This window comes from Aulonocara sp. 'chitande type north' Nkhata Bay, unplaced genomic scaffold (genome assembly GCF_057382095.1).
Source record: "Aulonocara sp. 'chitande type north' Nkhata Bay isolate Kocher_YH1m ecotype deep benthic unplaced genomic scaffold, A_spYH_male_GT1.1 unmapped_scaffold_20, whole genome shotgun sequence".
Taxonomy (NCBI): Eukaryota; Metazoa; Chordata; class Actinopteri; order Cichliformes; family Cichlidae; genus Aulonocara; species Aulonocara sp. 'chitande type north' Nkhata Bay.
In genome coordinates, this window is record NW_028234352.1 from 1411127 (window position 1) to 1433642 (window position 22516).

At 43.8% G+C, this 22516-nt stretch overlaps 2 protein-coding genes across 4 annotated transcripts in view; both read left to right on the plus strand.

Annotated features, from left to right (window-relative positions):
* The window catches only part of LOC147300668 (NACHT, LRR and PYD domains-containing protein 12-like), a 355313-nt gene that overhangs the window by 311244 nt on the left and 21553 nt on the right, over positions 1-22516 (plus strand). The window contains exons 7-10 of one of the 3 annotated variants that reach the window (XM_086284980.1): positions 6161-6500; positions 9225-9398; positions 14554-14733; positions 20424-20603. In XM_086284980.1, coding sequence (XP_086141106.1) covers positions 6161-6500; positions 9225-9398; positions 14554-14733; positions 20424-20603 — 874 coding nt within the window. Of the gene's footprint in view, positions 1-3575; positions 3861-4702; positions 6501-9224; positions 9399-14553; positions 14734-20423; positions 20604-22516 lie in introns of all 3 variants that reach the window. The other 2 variants (XM_086284983.1, XM_086284982.1) reach the window with 2 other exon arrangements.
* The window catches only part of LOC147300676 (NACHT, LRR and PYD domains-containing protein 3-like), a 292597-nt gene that overhangs the window by 48886 nt on the left and 221195 nt on the right, over positions 1-22516 (plus strand). The window lies entirely within an intron of this gene.

Consider the following 22516-nt stretch of genomic DNA (forward strand, 5'->3'; position numbering starts at 1 on the left):
TCAGTGAGAGCCAAAACAAACCAACTTTTCAGCGTGAAACAACTCAGTTCATGTAACCTGAGGAAACTGTAAGTTTTCTCTAAATATCTTTTAGCTGTGGTTAGCTGGATGTCAGTCTTTTTTTTTTTTTTTTTTTTTTTTTTTTTTTTTCTTTAAATGACATCAGAAACAGCAGTATGCGACATTACGTGATGGCAGAGCTTCAGTTCATCCTTTGTCATTTTTTTTTTTTTTTTTTTTTTTTAATAAATAGGACAGGGGGAATGAATGAGAGAGAGAGGGGGAGAGAAAGAAAGAAAACCAAAGGGGAGAAGAGACGGTGAGAAGGGGGGGGAAGAGAGACAAAAAAAAAAAAAAAAACAAACTCCTGGGTCACCTGTATGGAGAAAAAAAACCCAAAAACAAACAAACAAACAAACAAACAGAGGAGACAGCAAACAACAAAGAGCAACATAATAATAGAGAAAACAAAGCACCATCACAACAAACTAGCTAGTCATAGATATCAGTATTTACTAAGTAATAAACGATATTGTGCAGCACGCAAGATAGACAGCGCACAGTGTGCTTTGAGGCAGCAGCCAAGAAAGCTTTAGTCCGCGTCTGTGAATACCCATGTGTGCATACCTGTGTGGATCAGCATGCTTGCATTCCAAAGGTTTCTCCATGTAATGATCTGCTAGGGAGTGTGGGGGGGCCACAGCCCCGTCCTCCAGGGTGTGAAGCGGGTATGGAGGAGATCAAAACTCCAGACATCCAGAGGCCCCCAGAACACAAGAGACCATGGAAGACCAACAGAGGGGCAGCCGCGCCACTGTCCCAGTAAGAGCTGAGGAGAGTCCCAGATGAGGGCTCGCCCAGCAGCCGCGGAGCAGAAGTCAGGGGGAGTTGCAGTGACGCGCCCGTGAGCTCCGCCGTCCCCCAGCTGCGCCTGAGTGACCGAGCCCTAGGCCGAGAGGCCGGGGGCACCCCAACTCCAAAGGGGCCCGAGCGAGCCCCAGGCCCCAGGCCCCGACAAGCGGCCGCCAAGGAGTGAGCCGGTGTGTACCCGGACGCCCACCCCCAGACACAAAGAACCACCAACACACCGACACCTGAGGGAGTCCGCCACCGGCAGGGGAAGTGGTGGTGGGTGGAGATAGGCCTCCAAACCTTGGAGGGCCTGAGGTGTCCCCAGAGAGGTGGCGTCTGATACCCAACCTGACATATAGACACAGACATATAGGCACACACAGACACAAACATCCATTCCCACCCTCATGCTCTCATATGCACTCACTCCACACTCAACCAACGTGGAGACAGACATAAAGAGACGCTGTACACACAATCACACTCCCCAAGCGTACTCTACAAACCGGGTCTAGGTACCCTTGCCCCTGGAGGGGGGAATTGCACCCAGACCCAGGTGGTGTTACCCTTTTCCCTGCGGTGGGGAGAGGCAGACCACCCCGACTCCGCAGCAGCAGGGAGGCCCCACACCCCAGACCGCAGTCGGACGGCCAACTCCTCCTACTAGCCCTCCCGCTCCAGCAGGCCGCAGAGAATGGGGGTGGGAGAAGACTCCAAACCTCCCTCCACCCGCTCATTGTAGTGTTGATGCATATGTGTTCTAAGGTGCAATTAAAACCCAGGAGGGCATGGAGCTACCTGCCAAGGAGCAGCAGGTAAGCGCATAGTCCCTCCTGCTAACCCTCAATGACTAAGTGTATTTAAAATTGAGAGGTGGGCAACGACGTCAGGGGTGAGGTGTACACCCTGATGGTGATTTGGACTCCGTGATTGTGCCCACCCCCAAGATCCTATATGTATGTGTAATGAGAGTGTGAATAATGTGAATGTCTAAGTTGTGGGATAAAATTGAGGCAGAGGCAGCCAGAAGGGGACAGGGGGGGGGGGGGGGGGGGTAGCCTCCTCTGCACCCTGGTGACATACCCCCACTCCAAGGCCCTGCATGTGTGGGTGGTTGTGGAGGAGCGGGAAGAGGGAGGCAGCTGGAGATGGGGAGGGAAGGAAGGGAGGGGCAGGTAACCCCTCCCTGGGGCCAGCTCCCCCGCTGACCCCAAGCTGGATGTCAGTCTTATGTTACAGACGCTGTGTCGAGCTTGAGCTGCGAGTCATATTTTCGGCGCTACATTGTAGTGAGATAAGTTTGTGGGTATTTTGTGCAGCTTCGGCTGTCCTTTTAACTGCTCGCTGGTTAGCTAGCGTGAGCTATAAGCTAACAGCTAGCATGGTTAATGACGCTAGAGTTCCACGCACATGCAAACAGCTCGTCTCTACTGCTTTAACTGTTAAAACAGAAGACAATACTGCAGCTGACAGGGTTTATTATGTGAAACAACAGCTTGTTTAGTTTAAACAGTCTGCATTAAGCTGGGCAAACACTGTGCGATTTTTTTTTTTCAGTCGCGTTATTCAGCTCCTGCTCAAACTGTACAATTAAATCGCAGAGGTTAGAAGTTCATAGGTCACGATGCAGGGTCTCACACTATATGGCCTGATGCTCTGATGCGACCCGAGTGCTCAAACTGTGCCTTCATAACATGAAGCTTATCATACAAAATCTGTCCATCGCTCTCCCTCTCTCTGTCTTACAGACACACACACCATCAACTTTGCTAAATTACTAATGAAAAACATTGACCAGGCAGCTGTGATTGAGTAGCAATGTCCATCCAACTCTTTTCATGGTTGTTGTAGTCATAATAATTTTGTGAGGCCACATTGAAAAGTGTTGGATACAGAAGCGTAGTACGGAAGCGTAGAGCCGCCACCCAGGCAAAAGAAAAATAGAGCTATGTCACATTATAACGTGAAAAGTTTATTATTATAGTATACTATTGTTCTAACAATATTAGATATAGTTCTAACAATATACTTTTCATGTTTGTACAATATACTATCATTTAGGTACAATATACCTATTACAATATACATAATTCTCACGTTCGTACTTGCACTCGTTCTTATTTTAAACTTAATCTGGAATGCAGGATATGAATGACAAGATTTTGTTTTTCATATTTTTCATTATTTTTCAGTTTCAATTTTTTCTTCGGTTTCATTTTAAGCTGGCATCATTTTAACCCTACACACCCTAAAATTTAGTATTTGTTGATGAGATGTTGAAGTGTTAATTGAACAAAGTTAGAATACAGTGGAACCCCGACTTACGAAATTAATCCGTTCCCGAGGGTCTTTCGTAAGTCGAAAATTTTCTTAAGTCGAAACAGCCATTGCACCTTTTGAGTGAGGTGATGCTGAACGATAGGCTAATTGCTAACTAGAACAACAATATGTCGTTCAAGTGGAACAGCGAAGCACGAGTACGGAAGCCAAGGGGTTGTCACATGATTCGGAAGGCCTTGTGGGCATTGTAGGCTCAGCCAATCAGAGCCAGCGGATTTCGTTACACCGGCATTTTGCCATACCATGGGCAGAAATATTGCCGTTCATTGCCTTCGTAACTTGAATTTTTTGTTAAATGGGGTATTCGTAAGTCGGGGTTCCACTGTATTTTTCACATGATTTCGACTGAGAAGCATGTTTATGTCTCTTTCTTCTTCCTGTAGAGGAGGAGCTTGCCAGGGTACGGTCAGCCTTTGTCTGGAGGGTAACAATAGAAATCCTTAAACTGCTCCTTGAGGCCCTTGTAAGTGATGGTATCTTAAATAAGTTGGAGGAAGAATCGATACTGGAGGGGAACCCACTCAGAGCAGACAAGGCACGCAGCTTGATCGACACAGTGAGGAAAAAAGGAGACAAAGCATGCAAGATAACAATCAAGCATCTTCAGATCAAAGATCCTTCTCTTTTCTCTCAGCTGCGTTTGAACTCTGATCCATCTGCTCAACAAGGTGAGGTCATGCATCAGATACCATGAATAAAAATGGTCACCTTGCAGTTTGTTGAGATGTGAAAGTGAAACCTCAGAATTCATTGTAAGAAAAAGGAGAGGGCAAGAACGTCATTCTACGACGAATGTTTGGATTTGTTACATGCCTGCAAATGTATTTTCTAAACTACATGGAGGAATTTTGATGATCATCATAAACCTGTGAAACTACTTAGATCTAATGTGAGCTGTATTTAATTAAACACAAGTGTTCTTTACTTTTAAAAACCATGCAAACTGATTGCCTTAAAAAAGAAAAGTCAGAGTGTTTCTCTAACAAGAGGACACTCTTTAAGCATCGGTCATTTGACTTAAATGTTTAATGAAAAAAATGCCACATTTATATATAATAAAGTAAAGCACATGTTTTGTGTGGCCAGAAACGGTTTACATTGTCTTTCGCCATTGTAATATATGAGAAGAATTAATGAATCTCTCTCAGATGCGTCTTTAAATAACATAGCAGTGGGGAACATTATGACACTTCAATGTTGTTATTTTTGGTTACAAAGTTTGAAGAAGAGGCACAGAAAGCAGAAACCTGTTTAGCCTGCACATGTTGGCATCAGGTACATATGAAAAGCTGCAAAGCAATGCAGATGTGGAGGTTCAAAACATTTAATGTGGCTGTTTTCAGGAAATACATTTAGGAATTCCTGTAGCGCCTTTTTGATGAATTTCTGGAAGAATGAGTATATTAAAAACTAAAATGTATGATAGGCTCAACAAAGGGCAAAGTATGTCAGATAGCTCCTTGAGACCAGATTTGTACTTTTCCTTCTTTTTTCCTTTTTTTTGATTCAGATGCTCTTCAGAAGTGTCAGCCTAAACTTAAGTCTGTCTTGAAGAAGAAGTTCCAGTGTGTGTTTGAGGGCATCGCTAAAGCAGGAAACCCAACCCTTCTGAATCAGATCTACACAGAGCTCTACATCACAGAGGGAGGGACTGCAGAGGTCAATGAGGAACATGAGGTCAGACAGATTGAAACAGCATCCAGGAAACCAGACAGACCAGAAACAACCATCAGACAAGAAGACATCTTTAAAGACACACCCAAAAGACAATACCTGATCAGAATAGTGCTGACAAAGGGAGTGGCTGGCATTGGGAAAACAGTCTTAACACAGAAATACAGCCTGGACTGGGCTGAAGACAAAGCCAACCAGGACATCCAGTTCATATTTCCATTCACTTTCAGAGAGCTGAATGTGCTGAAAGAGGAAAAGTTCAGCTTGGTGGGACTTGTTCATCACTTCTTTACTGAAACCAAAGAAGCAGGAATCTGCAGCTTTGAAGACTTCCAGGTTGTGTTCATCTTTGATGGTCTGGATGAGTGTCGACTTCCTCTGGACTTCCACAAAACTACAATCCTAACTGACCCTAGAAAGTCCACCTCAGTGGATGTGCTGCTGATAAACCTCATCAGGGGGAAACTGCTTCCCTCTGCTCGCCTCTGGATAACCACACGACCTGCAGCAGCCAATCAGATCCCTCCTGACTGTGTCGGCATGGTGACAGAGGTCAGAGGGTTCACTGACCCACAGAAGGAGGAGTACTTCAGGAAGAGATTCAGAGATGAGGAGCAGGCCAGCAGGATCATCTCCCACATCAAGACATCACGAAGCCTCCACATCATGTGTCACATCCCAGTCTTCTGCTGGATCACTGCTACAGTTCTGGAGGATGTGCTGGAAACCAGAGAGGGAGGACAGCTGCCCAACACCCTGACTGAGATGTACATCCACTTCCTGGTGGTTCAGGCCAAAGTGAAGAAGGTCAAGTATGATGGAGGAGCTGAGACAGATCCACACTGGAGTCCAGAGAGCAGGAAGATGATGGAGTCTCTGGGAAAACTGGCTTTTGATCAGCTGCAGAAAGGAAACCTGATCTTCTATGAATCAGACCTGACAGGGTGTGGCATCGATATCAGAGCAGCCTCAGTGTACTCAGGAGTGTTCACACAGATCTTTAAAGAGGAGAGAAAACTGTACCAGAAGAAGGTGTTCTTCTTTGTTCATCTGAGTGTTCAGGAGTTTCTGGCTGCTCTTCATGTCCATCTGACCTTCATCAACTCTGGGCTCAATCTGATGGAACAACAACGAGCAAAATTATGGTCTAAATTATTTAAAAAGAAAAATAATTTAAAATCTCTCCACCAGAGTGCTGTGAACAAGGCCTTACAGAGTCCAAATGGACACCTGGACTTGTTCCTCCGCTTCCTCCTGGGTCTTTCACTGCAGACCAATCAGAGTCTCCTGGAAGGTCTGCTGAGACAGACAGGAAGTGGCTCACAGACCAATCAGGAAACAGTCCAGTATATCAAGAAGAAGCTCAGTGAGAATCTGTCTGCAGAGAAAAGCATCAATCTGTTCCACTGTCTGAATGAACTGAATGATCGTTCTCTAGTGGAGGAGATCCAACAGTCCCTGAGATCAGGACGTCTCTCCACAGATAAACTGTCTCCTGCTCAGTGGTCAGCTCTGGTCTTCATCTTACTGTCATCAGAAGAAGATCTGGATGTGTTTGACCTGCAGAAATACTCTGCTTCAGAGGAGGCTCTTCTGAGGCTGCTGCCAGTGGTCAAAGCCTCCAACAAAGCTCTGTGAGTACATTTGTACTCATGTCTTTACTTTTAACATCCAACTGTGTCAATAATTTATTTCACCAGGTTTTCTGTCTTTGTATGAATTTGTAAAGTTTTGGGATTTCTCCAATACAACTGTGACCTCTTTGATGCCTCCAGAACTCGAGACGCTGGATTCACCATAAACTCTGATCATCACTGCTGCTGTTATGTTATCAGTCTTTGTTTAAACACTTAGGCTGCATGTGCCTGATGTTGTGATACTTTATATTCACATGCATGCTCCTTATACATTTCTACTGCAGGTCTATTTTTAGTCACAAATGTTGGTGAAACACTTGCTTTTACATGCATGGTGGGTCCTGCATTAAAGAAAGCATTTGAATTACTCAGTGAATCCTGGCAGCCAGAGAAACATCCTTAGTTCCACTTTAAACTAAACTCTGCTTCGGTCTTCCACAGTGTGTTTGTTGTTTCTTTGTTGTTGTTGGCCTGCTCTCTCCTCTCACTCCAATCTGGTTGCAGCAGATGTTTGTCCCTCCCTGAACCTGCAGACTTGGATGCAGCACCTCAGTTCATCTTCAGTCTGAAACCAGCTGTTGTAGCTATATCCCCTCAAGCACACCTTCCCTGGTCATCTCTGCTGTGGTTGCTATAAAATTTAATCTTGATTTAAAAAAAAGAACAAAAAAACCTCAAGTCAGACTTGATGCCATTTGTTGGCAGCATGGTGCCTGTTTGTCTTTGATGATAAACTGCAGCACAGTCTAAAGCAAACCTTCTGACTTTATTGACTTTATGCATGTATATATTCTTCCTGTTCACCTTGGACACACAACAGCTCTCTGTTTGTTGTGATTGGATCTAGAACAGCCAACATATCCTAATCTAGATGATTTCTAAGGTGGTATCTGGGAGGAAAAGTTAAAATCAGCTTGGATGGCCTGTACTGTATGATGGCCTTGGTTGCACCACATTGATAGCCATGCAGGGTGGTTCACTCCTTGGGCAAGAAGACCGAGGAGTGAGCCACCCTTGGTCAAAGCTTGGTCATTCAAGCTCACTGTTTTCCCCTTGTTGGTTGATGATAAGTATTTTTTTTTTACCTGACTTATAGTCATCATTGTCTTCAAATTAACTCACACACTGCTGACTGCTGTAGCTTACCTGGCTGAGCAGGTGACCCATGTACTGAAAGTAAGAGTCGTGACTCCAGGGCCTGGTTTGAGTCTGCCCAAGACCATTTCCTGTGTGTTATTCTCCTCACTTCTCCCTCCCTTCCTGTCTTCTTTGTCCTATACAGTGAAGACAAAAGGCCTCAAGTTGTGAAAACTCTTCCCCTTCATCATCTTCCATCTCTCTCATCTAAAATCTCCAGTATTCTCTGAGTAGAGAATCTCTTCACAATCTTGATTGATTGTGACGATGATGATGATGTACAAAGCATGATGATGATGTACAAAAATGATGATGTACAAAGCATGTCATACTGGATGGCTGCAACAACCAGAGTTTTACCTACCTTTGCTATTTCTTGACAGCATGAGCGTAATATTTACTGAACAGAGTCGTCTTCTGTAATCTTTTCAGATTCAGATTCAGAACACTGTATTTATTTTCAAGGGGCAATTAGGATACTGACCTTGCCAACCGTACATACAATACACAAACATCACATTGGGGAGACAGGTCAGGCTAGGTAGCTGGCCGGTCAGCTGCTAGAGCAGCGACCCGGAACCGAACAGCAGAAAATGCACAACATCAGGAAAGATGAGGAGAAAAAAGAACTCCTCCCAGACTGAGCTCCAACAGGGAGATCAGTTTGAGAACAGACAAAAAAAATGACGTTAGCGCAGAACACATGAAAACTCTTAATGCGCCATAGAAACACATGACAAGCAACAGGGATGGGTAAAAGGTGAGAGACAGCCGGTGTAGACAGCGCATCCGGGCCTGCAGCATTTGCGCTGGTCCCCTCGACCCACCGTCTGCACCGGGAGGGGATAAGCATGCTTAGGATGGGAAGGAACAGTCTAAACACCGTCTGTTATCAGGGTGAGATTTGTTATGTTCAGCTCCAGCCTTGAGACCACAGCTGGCGCCGGCATGTTAGCCGCATGAATTGATGGTGGCTTTCTTTGGTGCGAACAACTGCATGTCAATTTCACAGCTGATCTAACAGTCCGTCACTCGTCTCTCAATCTCCCGTTGGAGAGCCACGAGCTTCTCCGAGAGGTTATCGGTTTTGTGCTCAAAGAGCAAAGTCTGAGAACTCACGACCGCCATGAGCTTCTTCAAGATCTTATCCGTGCTGCGTTCAGTGAGCCCATTTTGAGAAGTCACGACCCGTCCCATTGTTTCAGTCACAGCGGGCAGCCTTGTGGGGGTTTGAACAGCTGATTCCGCTTTCTTTAATCTTCAATAAGCCAGGGCCAAGCCAGCTCAGATCAGCAAGAACCCTTTGCTGCTGTGAATGTCCGTGCTGCTATATTTCAGGATCAGGCTCTAAATGTACAAATGGATCTGAGAAGATTTCCAATCATGTTTCTACTAGATTTACAGTTTGTTTTCATGTCTTCTGACTCAGATGGTGGAGCAGGTGGAGCTTACAAGGAGTAAGTGCTGCTATAGAAGAAGAGTTGTGTTTTATTGAAGCTATTTAGTTAACCAATAATTGTAATGCATGCTGGCATTAAAAATGTTTCATTTGACTGATTTAATTGTTTGTTTGTTTTCTTCCAGACTGAGTGGCTGTAACCTCTCAGAGAGAAGCTATGATGCTCTGTCCTCAGTTCTCAACTCCCAGTCCTCTAGTCTGAAAGAGCTGGACCTGAGTAACAATGACCTGCGGGATTCAGGGGTGAAGCTTCTGTCTGCTGCACTGCAGAGTCCACATTGTACACTGGAAACTCTCAGGTCAGGATCCAAACATATCATTAAATGATATTATTGTACAAACAACCAAGCTTTATAGAATTGGCAGGTGAACTTTTCTTTATCTTTGGATTGCTTAGGAGATTCTTAATTACTGTCTGAACATTTTTTACAGTCACATATTTTGTTTTAATGGTCAAACAGAATTATTGTTCAGTTCAATGAGCAGGTAGCTGTGAGATTCATAATAATGAGGTATATTTGTATTAAAGATGACTAAACGTGAACAGTAGCTGTGAGTTACTTTGTTTACTCATGTGTGCTGATGTTGTGAGTAATTTAAAGCTGAAGTAAACTTGTAATGAGTTTAATAGAGTTTCTGAAGTAAGTGTACTTGGAGACATTTATGTGTTTACTAAAGTCCAGGAGCAGGAGGCTGTGTGTAGCATAGAGGAACCCAGACCTCAGCTTTGTCTCCTGGTTTCTGTTGCTGCTGTTACAGTTTCCCCTCATCGTTCCTTCAACAGTCTCCTCACTGTAACAAATCAAAGTGTTACTGTATAGATTCACGTCTGAATGTTGCCATGTGCTATTAAAACTAAAAGCGATGTTTCATACACCCACGTGGTTCAGTCACACAGTAACTGATGGTAAATAATGTTTGTGTTGAGCACATCGTACAGGTCAGCTGCTCCACACAGATCTCAGGTTTACATGCTGGAACAGTTTGTGATCATGAAGGATAAACCTCACTTCCTCTTTGTTTCATACAGATGTGACATGAACAATAACACGTTCATGAAATCCTTTTAGGAACACAAACACTATTGTAGCTGGAGAATATATTTGAATGTAGGATAATGTAGGGGATCATAAACCACAGTAATAACTAACCACCACCTCACCATTTGGGTTGGTAGCTGCATGTTGATTGATGAAGTCATTTTCTTCTTCCTCCATTTCTACCTTATTAACATCAGATTAAAAGCTGCACAGAGACAGGCACTGGACGTGTTTAGCCTAGCTTAGTACAAGGACTGGACATGGGGGAAACGGCTCTCATCACTGGATCAAAACATGAAAACAAATCTGAAGTAAAGTTTTGTTGAAGTGAACTGTGGTGGTGCCCAATGTTCCCTCTAAGCTGCGGTCGTGCAACTGCGCGCTGCTGGCACGTCTCTGCACACAGAAAATCTGTGTTGCACACAAAAAAAAAATCAAATCTCAATTGAAATTAAAATTAAATCTTTAACAATTCTGTTTTGCAGTGTTAGTCAGTGACTGGCTGCTCCCATATGGGATTAGAACGATGCCACCTTATCCCGTAGTCCAGCCAATGATGCGATTCACATTCGTATATACGCAGCTAATCAACGTCGCTGACAGGCTATGACAGCGTCCTTATGTGCCGACAATGGTGTTATAGCGAGCAAAGTGGCTGATGATGAGGTGAAGCCACGTTAATGACAACGTGTACAACCATTGGAGATGTGAGCAGGACAGACGGAGCAACTGAGGGAAAAAGTGTGGACTTTATACCAGTTTTTAAATTGTGTTGATCGGCCGCGTAAAACCTGAGCTATGATAAAATATCTGCAATGTTTGGTTTTCTTCCTGAATAGTATTGTTGTTTATAACAACGATAGTATTCAGTATTTATTGCAACAAACTTTGTTGTTTGCAAAACTCAGTAACTTTTTTGAAGAAGTAACTATATAATTAATTGTCCAACATTGGTCATTATATCCTGTATTTTGCAGACAGAGTTACAGACTCTCTCCCAGACCACAGACTCATAATACAAGTCAGAGCTTTATAAAAATAGAAAAAATAAAGTTGTGTTTTCAAAATTGGAGTTCAAGTTATTTTTACTTCCAATAGTGTTAACATGCTACAGGTCATGAACAAGGTTGTTTTTAATTTTCATTGTAAGTGGGCTAAAGCAGTTAATTAAAAGTAGTCTAACATAAATGTAAATGCTGTAATTTGATTACTTTAATAAACCGTGTAACTTGGATGGATAAGATGCTGGTGTGACAACAGTGCACACGTCTGCTGTTGCTCACAGTGGTCCAAGGGACGCTCAGGGAGTTTGTGTGTTCGCTCAGACACATGAAACATTAGCGGTGACTGGAAGGGAAAAGGGGAATGATAAGACTTACTGTAAATATAATTATGTATGTATTGAAAAAGGAACAACTAAAATGTTCCAGCTGAAAAATGAAATCAGTTTCAGTTTATGAGCTCTGTTTGTTTTCTTTACAATTCCAACCTTTTATTTTGAAATGAGCTGCTCATTCCTGTTTAGAGTTGATGAGCTGATGTGGGTGAGAGGACTCAGGCAGCCTGACAGAGTTCATGTCCAGGTCTTCCCTGCTTGTCCTGATATACATAAACATGAGTATCCTTGCAGGTCAGATCTCATCAGTCACACCTGTTAGTGCAGCTCTCCTCTAGATTGTAGTGCTTGTAAAACTAGGATGATTTTAGGAGCCTGGACCGCAGATCTAAGGGAAGATATGACTTGGAAAGACTAAACCAACCTATTAGAGGTGTTCGCACTAACATAGATAAATACTCAGATTTACACCTTTAGTGTCTCACAAAGGGTTGAAAAGTGAATGTGCACAGAGAGGTTGGTGGTGAGACGGGCACTTCCAGCACTGTAGATGTGTTCCAGCTCAGTGTTCATGGAAATAATCCGGAGAGCAGGATTCCTTGATGAATGTCACATCTTCTTAAAGTTATAATCCACAGGGAAGACTGTGAAACTGTCGATCTGATATCTAGTCAGCCAATCAGGTGTTTACATGCCCTTCACTGATCTCCAGCCCCACCTTATTATCACTTTCTCTCTCTTTTACATCTGAATTACCTTCACTTCACATTTCAGTCAGTTCAGATTTCATTAGCACGTTCACTTTAGCATAATCCATTTTAATCCAAACACCTTTCTCTTTAAACTCTGTTTGTCAGTCACAGTATATCCAGTACAATCCTCTTTTTCACTGAGTCACACACATTCAGAGATCAGAGTGTCCTGTGTGTGCTCTCATTCACTCACACTCACTCTCATATGGCTGAAGTCTGTTTGTACACAGGCTGTCAGCTGGCCTGAGTTAGGCCTGTCTCTAAAATCATTATTTTATTACTTTTATTCTGATTCATCAAAGCCAAACTCAAACATATTTATATTTACTGATTATGTTCTCATCAATAATTAACAGTCAGTACATTCAGATATGAATCATAATTCAGTGTTTAACATATTATCACAGATGGACTGCACAGGAGATCTCCTTTATGAAGAAACTGTGAAAGTTTGTCCAACAGTGGGAAACATTTCAGAGAACATCTCAGAGAATATCTGTGAAGCAGAAACTAAACATAATAATAGAAGAAAAGCCAAATAATGATCCAAATCCTGCTCTGAGACTATCAGACAGTAAAGGCTTCCAAAGACTGCTCACCTCTCAGACTTACTTAAAGATGCTGGTGCTGTCCACAGATCAGCTGACCTGCTGGGTCTCCATGATCAGCTTTGTTTCTTGGAGATAAAGGCTGAAGCCTTTAGAGCTTCAGTTCTCCAGAGCAGCAGGATGTCTGAGGTCCGCAGAAACACAAAAACACAGCAGCTAAAAATAGTTGTTCAAAGAAAACGAGGTGGGAGCTGCTGATTCCTGAGCTTTGATACTGGATTAGCTTCAGTAGTTATTCCAATCACTGCTGTAGGAGCTACATTTAGTCACAGCTGACTGTCTTCTTTGAACAATCACAATGACTACTGTTGTAAAAAACAAGCACACAAAGAACCAATGAGAGTGTAGAACATGATAAAGAGCTCCTGTGATGGTGGTAAAGAAATGAGCAGCAGACGGCCGTCTACATGTTGTAGTGGTTTACAGTCACCAGGGGGCGCCGTCACGGCCACGCAGTCAGTGGGCTGCTCTGCTTGTGCTGTTGTTGGTGAAGCTGAAGTGAAAGCGAATGTTAAAACAATGAAAAGTGTCCACTGCAGCCTCCATCTGAGCTTGTCATGTTCTTCTTCTTTGGTCCTTCGTGTTTGTGCTGAACACTGCTGTCGCTCTCTTCCCTGTTCCCGCCCACTTTCTAACCAATCAGCATTGGAGCGTGCACAGCGTCGTCCACACTGAGCTTTGTTGTGAGCGCATGGACTCGTCTGCAGAACATTTGTATGGGCTCAAAATGTGGTCATAAATATTTTGTAATTGTAAATCAGGATTTGTATGTGTAAAAAGAATTTGTGTGTGCGTGAAAAAAATTTGTGTGTGTGTAAAAAAGATTTGTGTGTGTGTGTAAAAAAGATTTGTGTGTGTGTAAAAAAGATTTGTGTGTGTGTAAAAAAGATTTGTGTGTGCGTGAAAAAAACTTTGTATGTGTAAAAAAGATTTGTGTGTGTGTAAAAAAGATTTGTGTGTGTGTAAAAAAAGATTTGTGTGTGTGTGTAAAAAAGATTTGTGTGTGTAAAAAAAGATTTGTGTGTGGACTTAGCCAAAAAAAAAAACCCTGCAAGTTACAAGTACGAATTTTGACCCTATTTTTCTTCCTTTCATCTGATTGGTCAATGTCATGTCAATCACAAATGTAACTATCCAATCAGAGAACAGATGGGTTTGGCTGTCGGAGGGGCACTTTTTTGACCTGACGTTCCCGTCACAAGTGTCTTCTAAGTGAAGCTACCAGGTTCAGGTCCAGCTCTGTTTATCTGGAGCTGCAGTAAATGATCCGTCCTCACAAAGCAACACAGACACCAGATATGCAAACACAGCATCATACAACACAACCAAGAGATCCAAAGAATTATCTCTGCATTTCTGTGGCTGATGCTGCTGGAACGAAGCTGTTTGAAACCTTGTTGTTCTGCACTTTGGGACCTGAACAGGAACCTGAACCTCTGTGCAGAGGGTTCAACTCTGAGGATTCCTGTTCAGTTTTGTTATTTCACACGGCAAAACTTGACAACTTTATGATAAATGTACGACGTCAATGTGAAAAATTCATTTTTTTCTCTTGTTTGTTTGAAGCTGCTTCCTGTTGGCTTCAGCTGTTTGGAGTTTCCATTTTCTAAACTTCTACATTCTGAACCTTCTTCAGCTCTGAACAGATGATGAAACACTGAATGATTTCAAGCTCACACTTTTTCTAATAAACTTACATCTTTCAATTTTTTATTCAGATTGAAGGACTGTGATTTGTCAGAGATCAGCTGTGATTATCTGGCAGCAGCGCTGAAGTCCAACCCCTCGTATCCCAGAGTGCTGGACCTGAGTGGAACCTACAACAACCTGCAGGATTCAGGAGTGAAGCAGCTGTGTGTTCTTCTGGAGAATCCACGATGTCGATTTGAAACTCTGAGGTCAGTCACATGTTTTACTAGTGCTGAGATGAATATGATGTGAAAGTTGTGCTGACACTGTGGATCAGTAGGCCCACACACCTCTATACAGGAAGTCTGGTTCTACTCTTTGTAGAACTTCTGATCCCTGATCCTCTGAGTCTGACTCAGTAAATAATGAATTATCTTCACTTCACATTTCAGTCAGTTCAGATTTCATTAGCACGTTCACTTTAGCATAATCCATTTTAATCCAAACACCTTTCTCTTTAAACTCTGTTTGTCAGTCACAGTATATCCAGTACAATCCTCTTTTTCACTGCGTCACACACATTCAGAGATCAGAGTGTCCTGTGTGTGCTCTCATTCACTCACACTCACTCTCATATGGCTGAAGTCTGTTTGTACACAGGCTGTCAGCTGGCCTGAGTTAGGCCTGTCTCTAAAATCATTATTTTATTACTTTTATTCTGATTCATCAAAGCCAAACTCAAACATATTTATATTTACTGATTATGTTCTCATCAATAATTAACAGTCAGTACATTCAGATATGAATCATAATTCTGTGCATAACTTCTGTGTCTGGGCACTCCTCTGGATATTCTTACACCAGAGAAGAGCTTCTTAACTACAGGACTACTACACCTGTGGATTTTCTTCCAATATTTGTCGCATCTGCGGCAGATTTACTGCAGACTCTGACCAGGAAAGTGAGACGCCGAAAGAGAGGTAAGCAAGCCGGCGCACTCGTGCGTCTGAGGAGACGTGGACTGCGAACTGCTCTTCCTGGGATCTTCCTTTCTAATGTACGCTCACTCAGGGATAAGATAGACGAACTGGCCCTGATGAGAAGCATGAACAGAGACTTTGCCTCCTCCTGTGTCTTATGTTTTACGGAGTCGTGGCTCAGTGAGGACATCCCGGACAGCACGCTAAAGCTGGAGGGCTTTCATCTGCTGCGCGCGGACCGGCAGGCCTCTCTCTCTGGTAAGACCAAAGGTGGAGGTGTCTGCTTCTACATCAATAGTGGCTGGTGCACAGATGTAACAGTGATTGCTCAGCACTGCTCTTCCTCTCTGGAATATCTTTTTATTCACTGCAAACCGTTTTATTCTCCGCGGGAGTTTGCTTCATTCATCCTGGCCGCTGTTTACATCCCGCCAGATGCAGATGCGCAGGCAGCTCAGTGCGCACTCGCGGAGCAGATACTGCACATGGAGCGGACATTCCCGGACTCTCTCATCATTGCTCTTGGGGACTTTAACAAAGCCAATCTGAGCCATGAGCTTCCCAAATACAAGCAGTATATTAAATGCCCGACCAGAGAGGAGAGGACATTAGACCACTGTTACAGCACGATCAGCGGGGCCTATCGCGCGGTGCCCCGCGCTTCACTTGGACTTTTTGACCACGTCATTATCCACCTAATCCCCGCGTACAGACAGAGGCTGAAGCTCTCCAAACCTGTCGTGAGGACTAAAAAACTGTGGAGCAACGAGGCTGTGGAGGAGCTTCGCACGTGTTTGGAGTCTACAGACTGGGACACAATGAAGGCTGCTTCTAACAGCTTGGACGAGTTTACGGACACTGTCACCTCCTATATCCACTTCTGTGAGGACAGCATTGTGCCATCACGTTATAACAATGACAAACCCTGGTTCACCCCTAAACTCAAAAAGCTGTGGCTGGAAAAGAGAAAGGCGTTCAGAAGCGGAGACAGGGACTGCTACAGAGAGGCCAAGTACAAGTTCACTAAGGAAGTGGACATTGCTAAACATCAGCACTCTGAGAAGATGCAGCAGCAGATCTCAGAGAATGACTCGGCCTCTGTGTGGAAAGGTTTTAGGAATATCACCAACTACAAGCCTAAAACCCCCCACTCCACTGACGACTCGCTCTTAGCCAACACCCTTAACGACTTCTACTGTCGTTTTGACGAGCCATCAGGCAGCCTTCACACCTCCAACGGCCCCAACAATAGAAGCACTTTGGACACTAATTCCCCCACCTCTCCCCCCTCCATAGAGCCATCACCACCTTCAAACACTTCACCTACAACACCCCCCTCCTCACCCCACACAAAAGAGGATTTCACACCACCTCCTCCCACCACAACTCTTCATATTCATGAAGCAGATGTGAGGAAGCAGTTTAAGAGTCTGAATGCTCGGAAAGCTCCCGGCCCAGACGGCGTGTCTCCTGCCACCCTCAGACACTGTGCAAACGAGCTGGCCCCAGTGTTTTCTGGCATCTTCAACTCCTCACTGCAGGCATGTCATGTGCCTGGCTGCTTCAAGTCCTCTACCATAATCCCTGTCCCCAAGAAACCTAGGATCACTGGACTAAATGACTACAGACCCGTGGCTCTGACATCTGTGGTCATGAAGTCATTTGAGCGCCTGGTTTCCTCCCATCTCAAGACCCTCACGGGCCCCCTCCTGGATCCCCTGCAGTTTGCATACAGAGCCAACAGGTCTGTAGATGACGCCATCAACATGGCCCTACACTTCATCCTGCAGCATCTGGACTCCCCAGGAACCTACGCCAGGATCCTGTTTGTGGACTTCAGCTCTGCCTTCAACACCATCCTTCCAGACCATCTCCGAGACAAGCTTTCCCAGATGAATGTGCCTGATCCCATCTGCCGGTGGATCACTGACTTCCTGACGGACAGGAAGCAGCACGTGAGGCTGGGAAAGAATGTCTCGGACTCCCGGACCATCAGCACCGGCTCCCCTCAGGGCTGTGTTCTTTCTCCTCTGCTCTTCTCCCTGTACACCAACTGCTGCACCTCCACCCTCCAGTCTGTCAAGCTAATCAAGTTTGCAGATGACACCACCGTCATTGGACTCATCTCGGACGGGGATGAGTCTGCCTACAGGAGGGAGGTTGAACGTCTGGTGTCTTGGTGCAGCCACAACAACCTGGTGCTGAATGCCCAGAAGACAGTGGAGATTATTGTGGACTTCAGGAAGCACACAGCTCCACTCCCCCCCCATCATCCTGTCTGACACCCCCATCACCTCTGTGGACTCATTCCGCTTCCTGGGTACCACCATCACCCAGGACCTGAAGTGGGAACCCACCATCACCTCCGTCATCAAGAAAGCCCAGCAGAGGATGTACTTCCTGAGGCAGCTGAAGAAATTCAACCTGCCAACATGGACGATGATGCAATTCTACACTGCAATCATCGAGTCCATCCTCACCTCCTCCATCACCGTGTGGTACGCTGGAGCCACTATCAGGGACAAACAGAGACTGCAGCGTGTTGTGTGCTCTGCTGAGAAGGTGATTGGCTGCAGACTCCCATCTCTGCAGGACCTGTACACCTCCAGGACACTGCGGCGTGCAGCTCGGATCTCAGCTGACCCTTCTCACCCTGGACACAGTCTGTTTGACCTGCTCCCCTCAGGCAGGAGGCTCCGGTCCATTCGCACCAGAACCTCTCGCCATAAGAACAGTTTCTTCCCCTCTGCTGTTGGACACATGAACAATAACCGTATGACTGTTCCCGCCACTAACACATGACCCTACGCTGTGTTCACTGCATCATTCCATGTTTGGCACTGATCACCACCTGCACTCATGTATATATCATGTATATATCTATGTACTTAGCACTTTTAATTCTTATTCTTATTTTTATATTTTTTATGACAGCATGTTTGCACTGAAGCACCGCAGCAATTTCCTAATGTTGTAAACCTGCTCAACATTTGGCAATAAAACCTTTCTGATTCTTTCTGATTCTGATTCTGATTCAGTGTTTAACATATTATCACAGATAAGATAAGATAAGATAACCTTTATTAGTCCCACACGTGGGAAATTTGTTTTGTCACAGCAGGAAGTGGACAGTGCAAAAGTTATGAGGCAGATGGACTGCACAGGAGATCTCCTTTATGAAGAAACTGTGAAAGTTTGTCCAACAGTGGGAAACATTTCAGAGAACATCTCAGAGAATATCTGTGAAGCAGAAACTAAACATAATAATAGAAGAAAAGCCAAATAATGATCCAAATCCTGCTCTGAGACTATCAGACAGTAAAGGCTTCCAAAGACTGCTCACCTCTCAGACTTACTTAAAGATGCTGGTGCTGTCCACAGATCAGCTGACCTGCTGGGTCTCCATGATCAGCTTTGTTTCTTGGAGATAAAGGCTGAAGCCTTTAGAGCTTCAGTTCTCCAGAGCAGCAGGATGTCTGAGGTCCGCAGAAACACAAAAACACAGCAGCTAAAAATAGTTGTTCAAAGAAAACGAGGTGGGAGCTGCTGATTCCTGAGCTTTGATACTGGATTAGCTTCAGTAGTTATTCCAATCACTGCTGTAGGAGCTACATTTAGTCACAGCTGACTGTCTTCTTTGAACAATCACAATGACTACTGTTGTAAAAAACAAGCACACAAAGAACCAATGAGAGTGTAGAACATGATAAAGAGCTCCTGTGATGGTGGTAAAGAAATGAGCAGCAGACGGCCGTCTACATGTTGTAGTGGTTTACAGTCACCAGGGGGCGCCGTCACGGCCACGCAGTCAGTGGGCTGCTCTGCTTGTGCTGTTGTTGGTGAAGCTGAAGTGAAAGCGAATGTTAAAACAATGAAAAGTGTCCACTGCAGCCTCCATCTGAGCTTGTCATGTTCTTCTTCTTTGGTCCTTCGTGTTTGTGCTGAACACTGCTGTCGCTCTCTTCCCTGTTCCCGCCCACTTTCTAACCAATCAGCATTGGAGCGTGCACAGCGTCGTCCACACTGAGCTTTATTGTGAGCGCATGGACTCGTCTGCAGAACATTTGTATGGGCTCAAAATGTGGTCATAAATATTTTGTAATTGTAAATCAGGATTTGTATGTGTAAAAAGAATTTGTGTGTGCGTGAAAAAAAATTGTGTGTGTGTAAAAAAGATTTGTGTGTGTGTGTAAAAAAGATTTGTGTGTGTGTAAAAAAGATTTGTGTGTGCGTGAAAAAAACTTTGTATGTGTAAAAAAGATTTGTGTGTGTGTAAAAAAGATTTGTGTGTGGACTTAGCCAAAAAAAAAACCCCTGCAAGTTACAAGTACGAATTTTGACCCTATTTTTCTTCCTTTCATCTGATTGGTCAATGTCATGTCAATCACAAATGTAACTATCCAATCAGAGAACAGATGGGTTTGGCTGTCGGAGGGGCACTTTTTTGACCTGACGTTCCCGTCACAAGTGTCTTCTAAGTGAAGCTACCAGGTTCAGGTCCAGCTCTGTTTATCTGGAGCTGCAGTAAATGATCCGTCCTCACAAAGCAACACAGACACCAGATATGCAAACACAGCATCATACAACACAACCAAGAGATCCAAAGAATTATCTCTGCATTTCTGTGGCTGATGCTGCTGGAACAAAGCTGTTTGAAACCTTGTTGTTCTGCACTTTGGGACCTGAACAGGAACCTGAACCTCTGTGCAGAGGGTTCAACTCTGAGGATTCCTGTTCAGTTTTGTTATTTCACACGGCAAAACTTGACAACTTTATGATAAATGTACGACTTCAATGTGAAAAATTCATTTTTTTCTCTTGGTTGTTTGAAGCTGCTTCCTGTTGGCTTCGGCTGTTTGGAGTTTCCATTTTCTAAACTTCTACATTCTGAACCTTCTTCAGCTCTGAACAGATGATGAAACACTGAATGATTTCAAGCACTTTGTCTAATAAACTTACATCTTTCATTTTTTATTCAGATTGAAGGACTGTGGTTTGTCAGAGATCAGCTGTGATTATCTGGCAGCAGCGCTGAAGTCCAACCCCTCGTATCCCAGAGTGCTGGACCTGAGTGGAACCTACAACAACCTGCAGGATTCAGGAGTGAAGCAGCTGTGTGTTCTTCTGGAGAATCCACGATGTCGATTTGAAACTCTGAGGTCAGTCACATGTTTTACTAGTGCTGAGATGAATATGATGTGAAAGTTGTGCTGACACTGTGGATCAGTAGGCCCACACACCTCTATACAGGAAGTCTGGTTCTACTCTTTGTAGAACTTCTGATCCCTGATCCTCTGAGTCTGACTCAGTAGATAATGCAGAGTTCTGAGCTGATGTGGGTGAGAGGACTCAGGCAGCCTGACAGAGTTGATGTCCAGGTCTTCCCTGCTTGTCCTGACACACATAAACATGAGTATCCTTGCAGGTCAGATCTCATCAGTCACACCTGTTAGTGCAGCTCTCCTCTAGATTGTAGTGCTTGTAAAACTAGGATGATTTTAGGAGCCTGGACCGCAGATCTAAGGGAAGATATGACTTGGAAAGACTAAACCAACCTATTAGAGGTGTTCGCACTAACATAGATAAATACTCAGATTTACACCTTTAGTGTCTCACAAAGGGTTGAAAAGTGAATGTGCACAGAGAGGTTGGTGGTGAGACGGGCACTTCCAGCACTGTAGATGTGATCCAGCTCAGTGTTCATGGAAATAATCCGGAGAGCAGGATTCCTTGATGAATGTCACATCTTCTTAAAGTTATAATCCACAGGGAAAACTGTGAAACTGTCGATCTGATATCTACTCAACCAATCAGGTGTTTACATGCCCTTCACTGATCTCCAGCCCCACCTTATTATCAGTTTCTCTCTTTTACATCTGAATTATCTTCACTTCACATTTCAGTCAGTTCAGATTTCATTAGCACGTTCACTTTAGCATAATCCATTTTAATCCAAACACCTTTCTCTTTAAACTCTGTTTGTCAGTCACAGTATATCCAGTACAATCCTCTTTTTCACTGCGTCACACACATTCAGAGATCAGAGTGTCCTGTGTGTGCTCTCTTTCACTCACACTCACTCTCATATGGCTGAAGTCTGTTTGTACACAGGCTAATCTGGGACTCTCCACCATTTGACCCTAGAAATAAAGAAGCTTCTTGGATGAGAGGTGAAAGGCGAAACGTCTTCAAAAAACTTAAAGAAGTCCAGATGCCTTTTTTTCTAAGCTCTTTAGATAACTGCGAACCTTCACAAACGCCTCATCAGTGGGACTCTCAGAGCTACCAGCCCTTTGCTACAATCACAAAGCTCTTCATTGAAATCAATGATATCAAAGCTGGAATCAAGCTATAGCCATATACACTGGTAAAGACTTCTTATCTCGAAATAATATACTGAAGTGGCAATGCAGAAATTGAAAATAGGCGGACGTGCTACCTATGCTATTAGTAGAATGGACATTGGCCTGCTGGCTAAGGAAGGCCCTGTCTCACATAGAGGTGAGAGAGGCCCCCCTCGAAGCCCCCTCTGTTATCGGGGCTTACTTAGGGTCATATCGGGGACCCCACAGTTGGAAGTCTTTTTTTTTTTTTCTTTGACCAAATAAAGCTTATTTCTGTAGCTGTTGTTTTATACAGCTTTAATGTTAATATTAATGTTTGCTTATGTATGTTTAGGGAGTGGTCTGATGGTACATGTCGTTGTTACATTAATAATATTCAAATAGTAAGGGTATGCTTAAAGATAAGGTAAAAATCATATCATATAATGTAAATGGCCTGTCGAATCCAATTAAACGTAATAAAATTTTAACTAAAATGAAGAAAGAACAAGTACAAATAGTGTATCTACAGGAAACCCATCTAGACTGTAAGGAGCATGAAAAACTGAAAAGAATGGGTTATACAACAGTTTCTCCTCTTCCTATAAAACTGGGCGAAGGAGAGGAGTGGCTATCCTGTTATCAAGCAAATTACTCTTTGAAAAAATATCCGAGATAAGTGATAAAGAGGGACGTTATATTTTGGTAAGGGGAAACATTGAGGGGAACCCAGACACGTTGTTAAATAT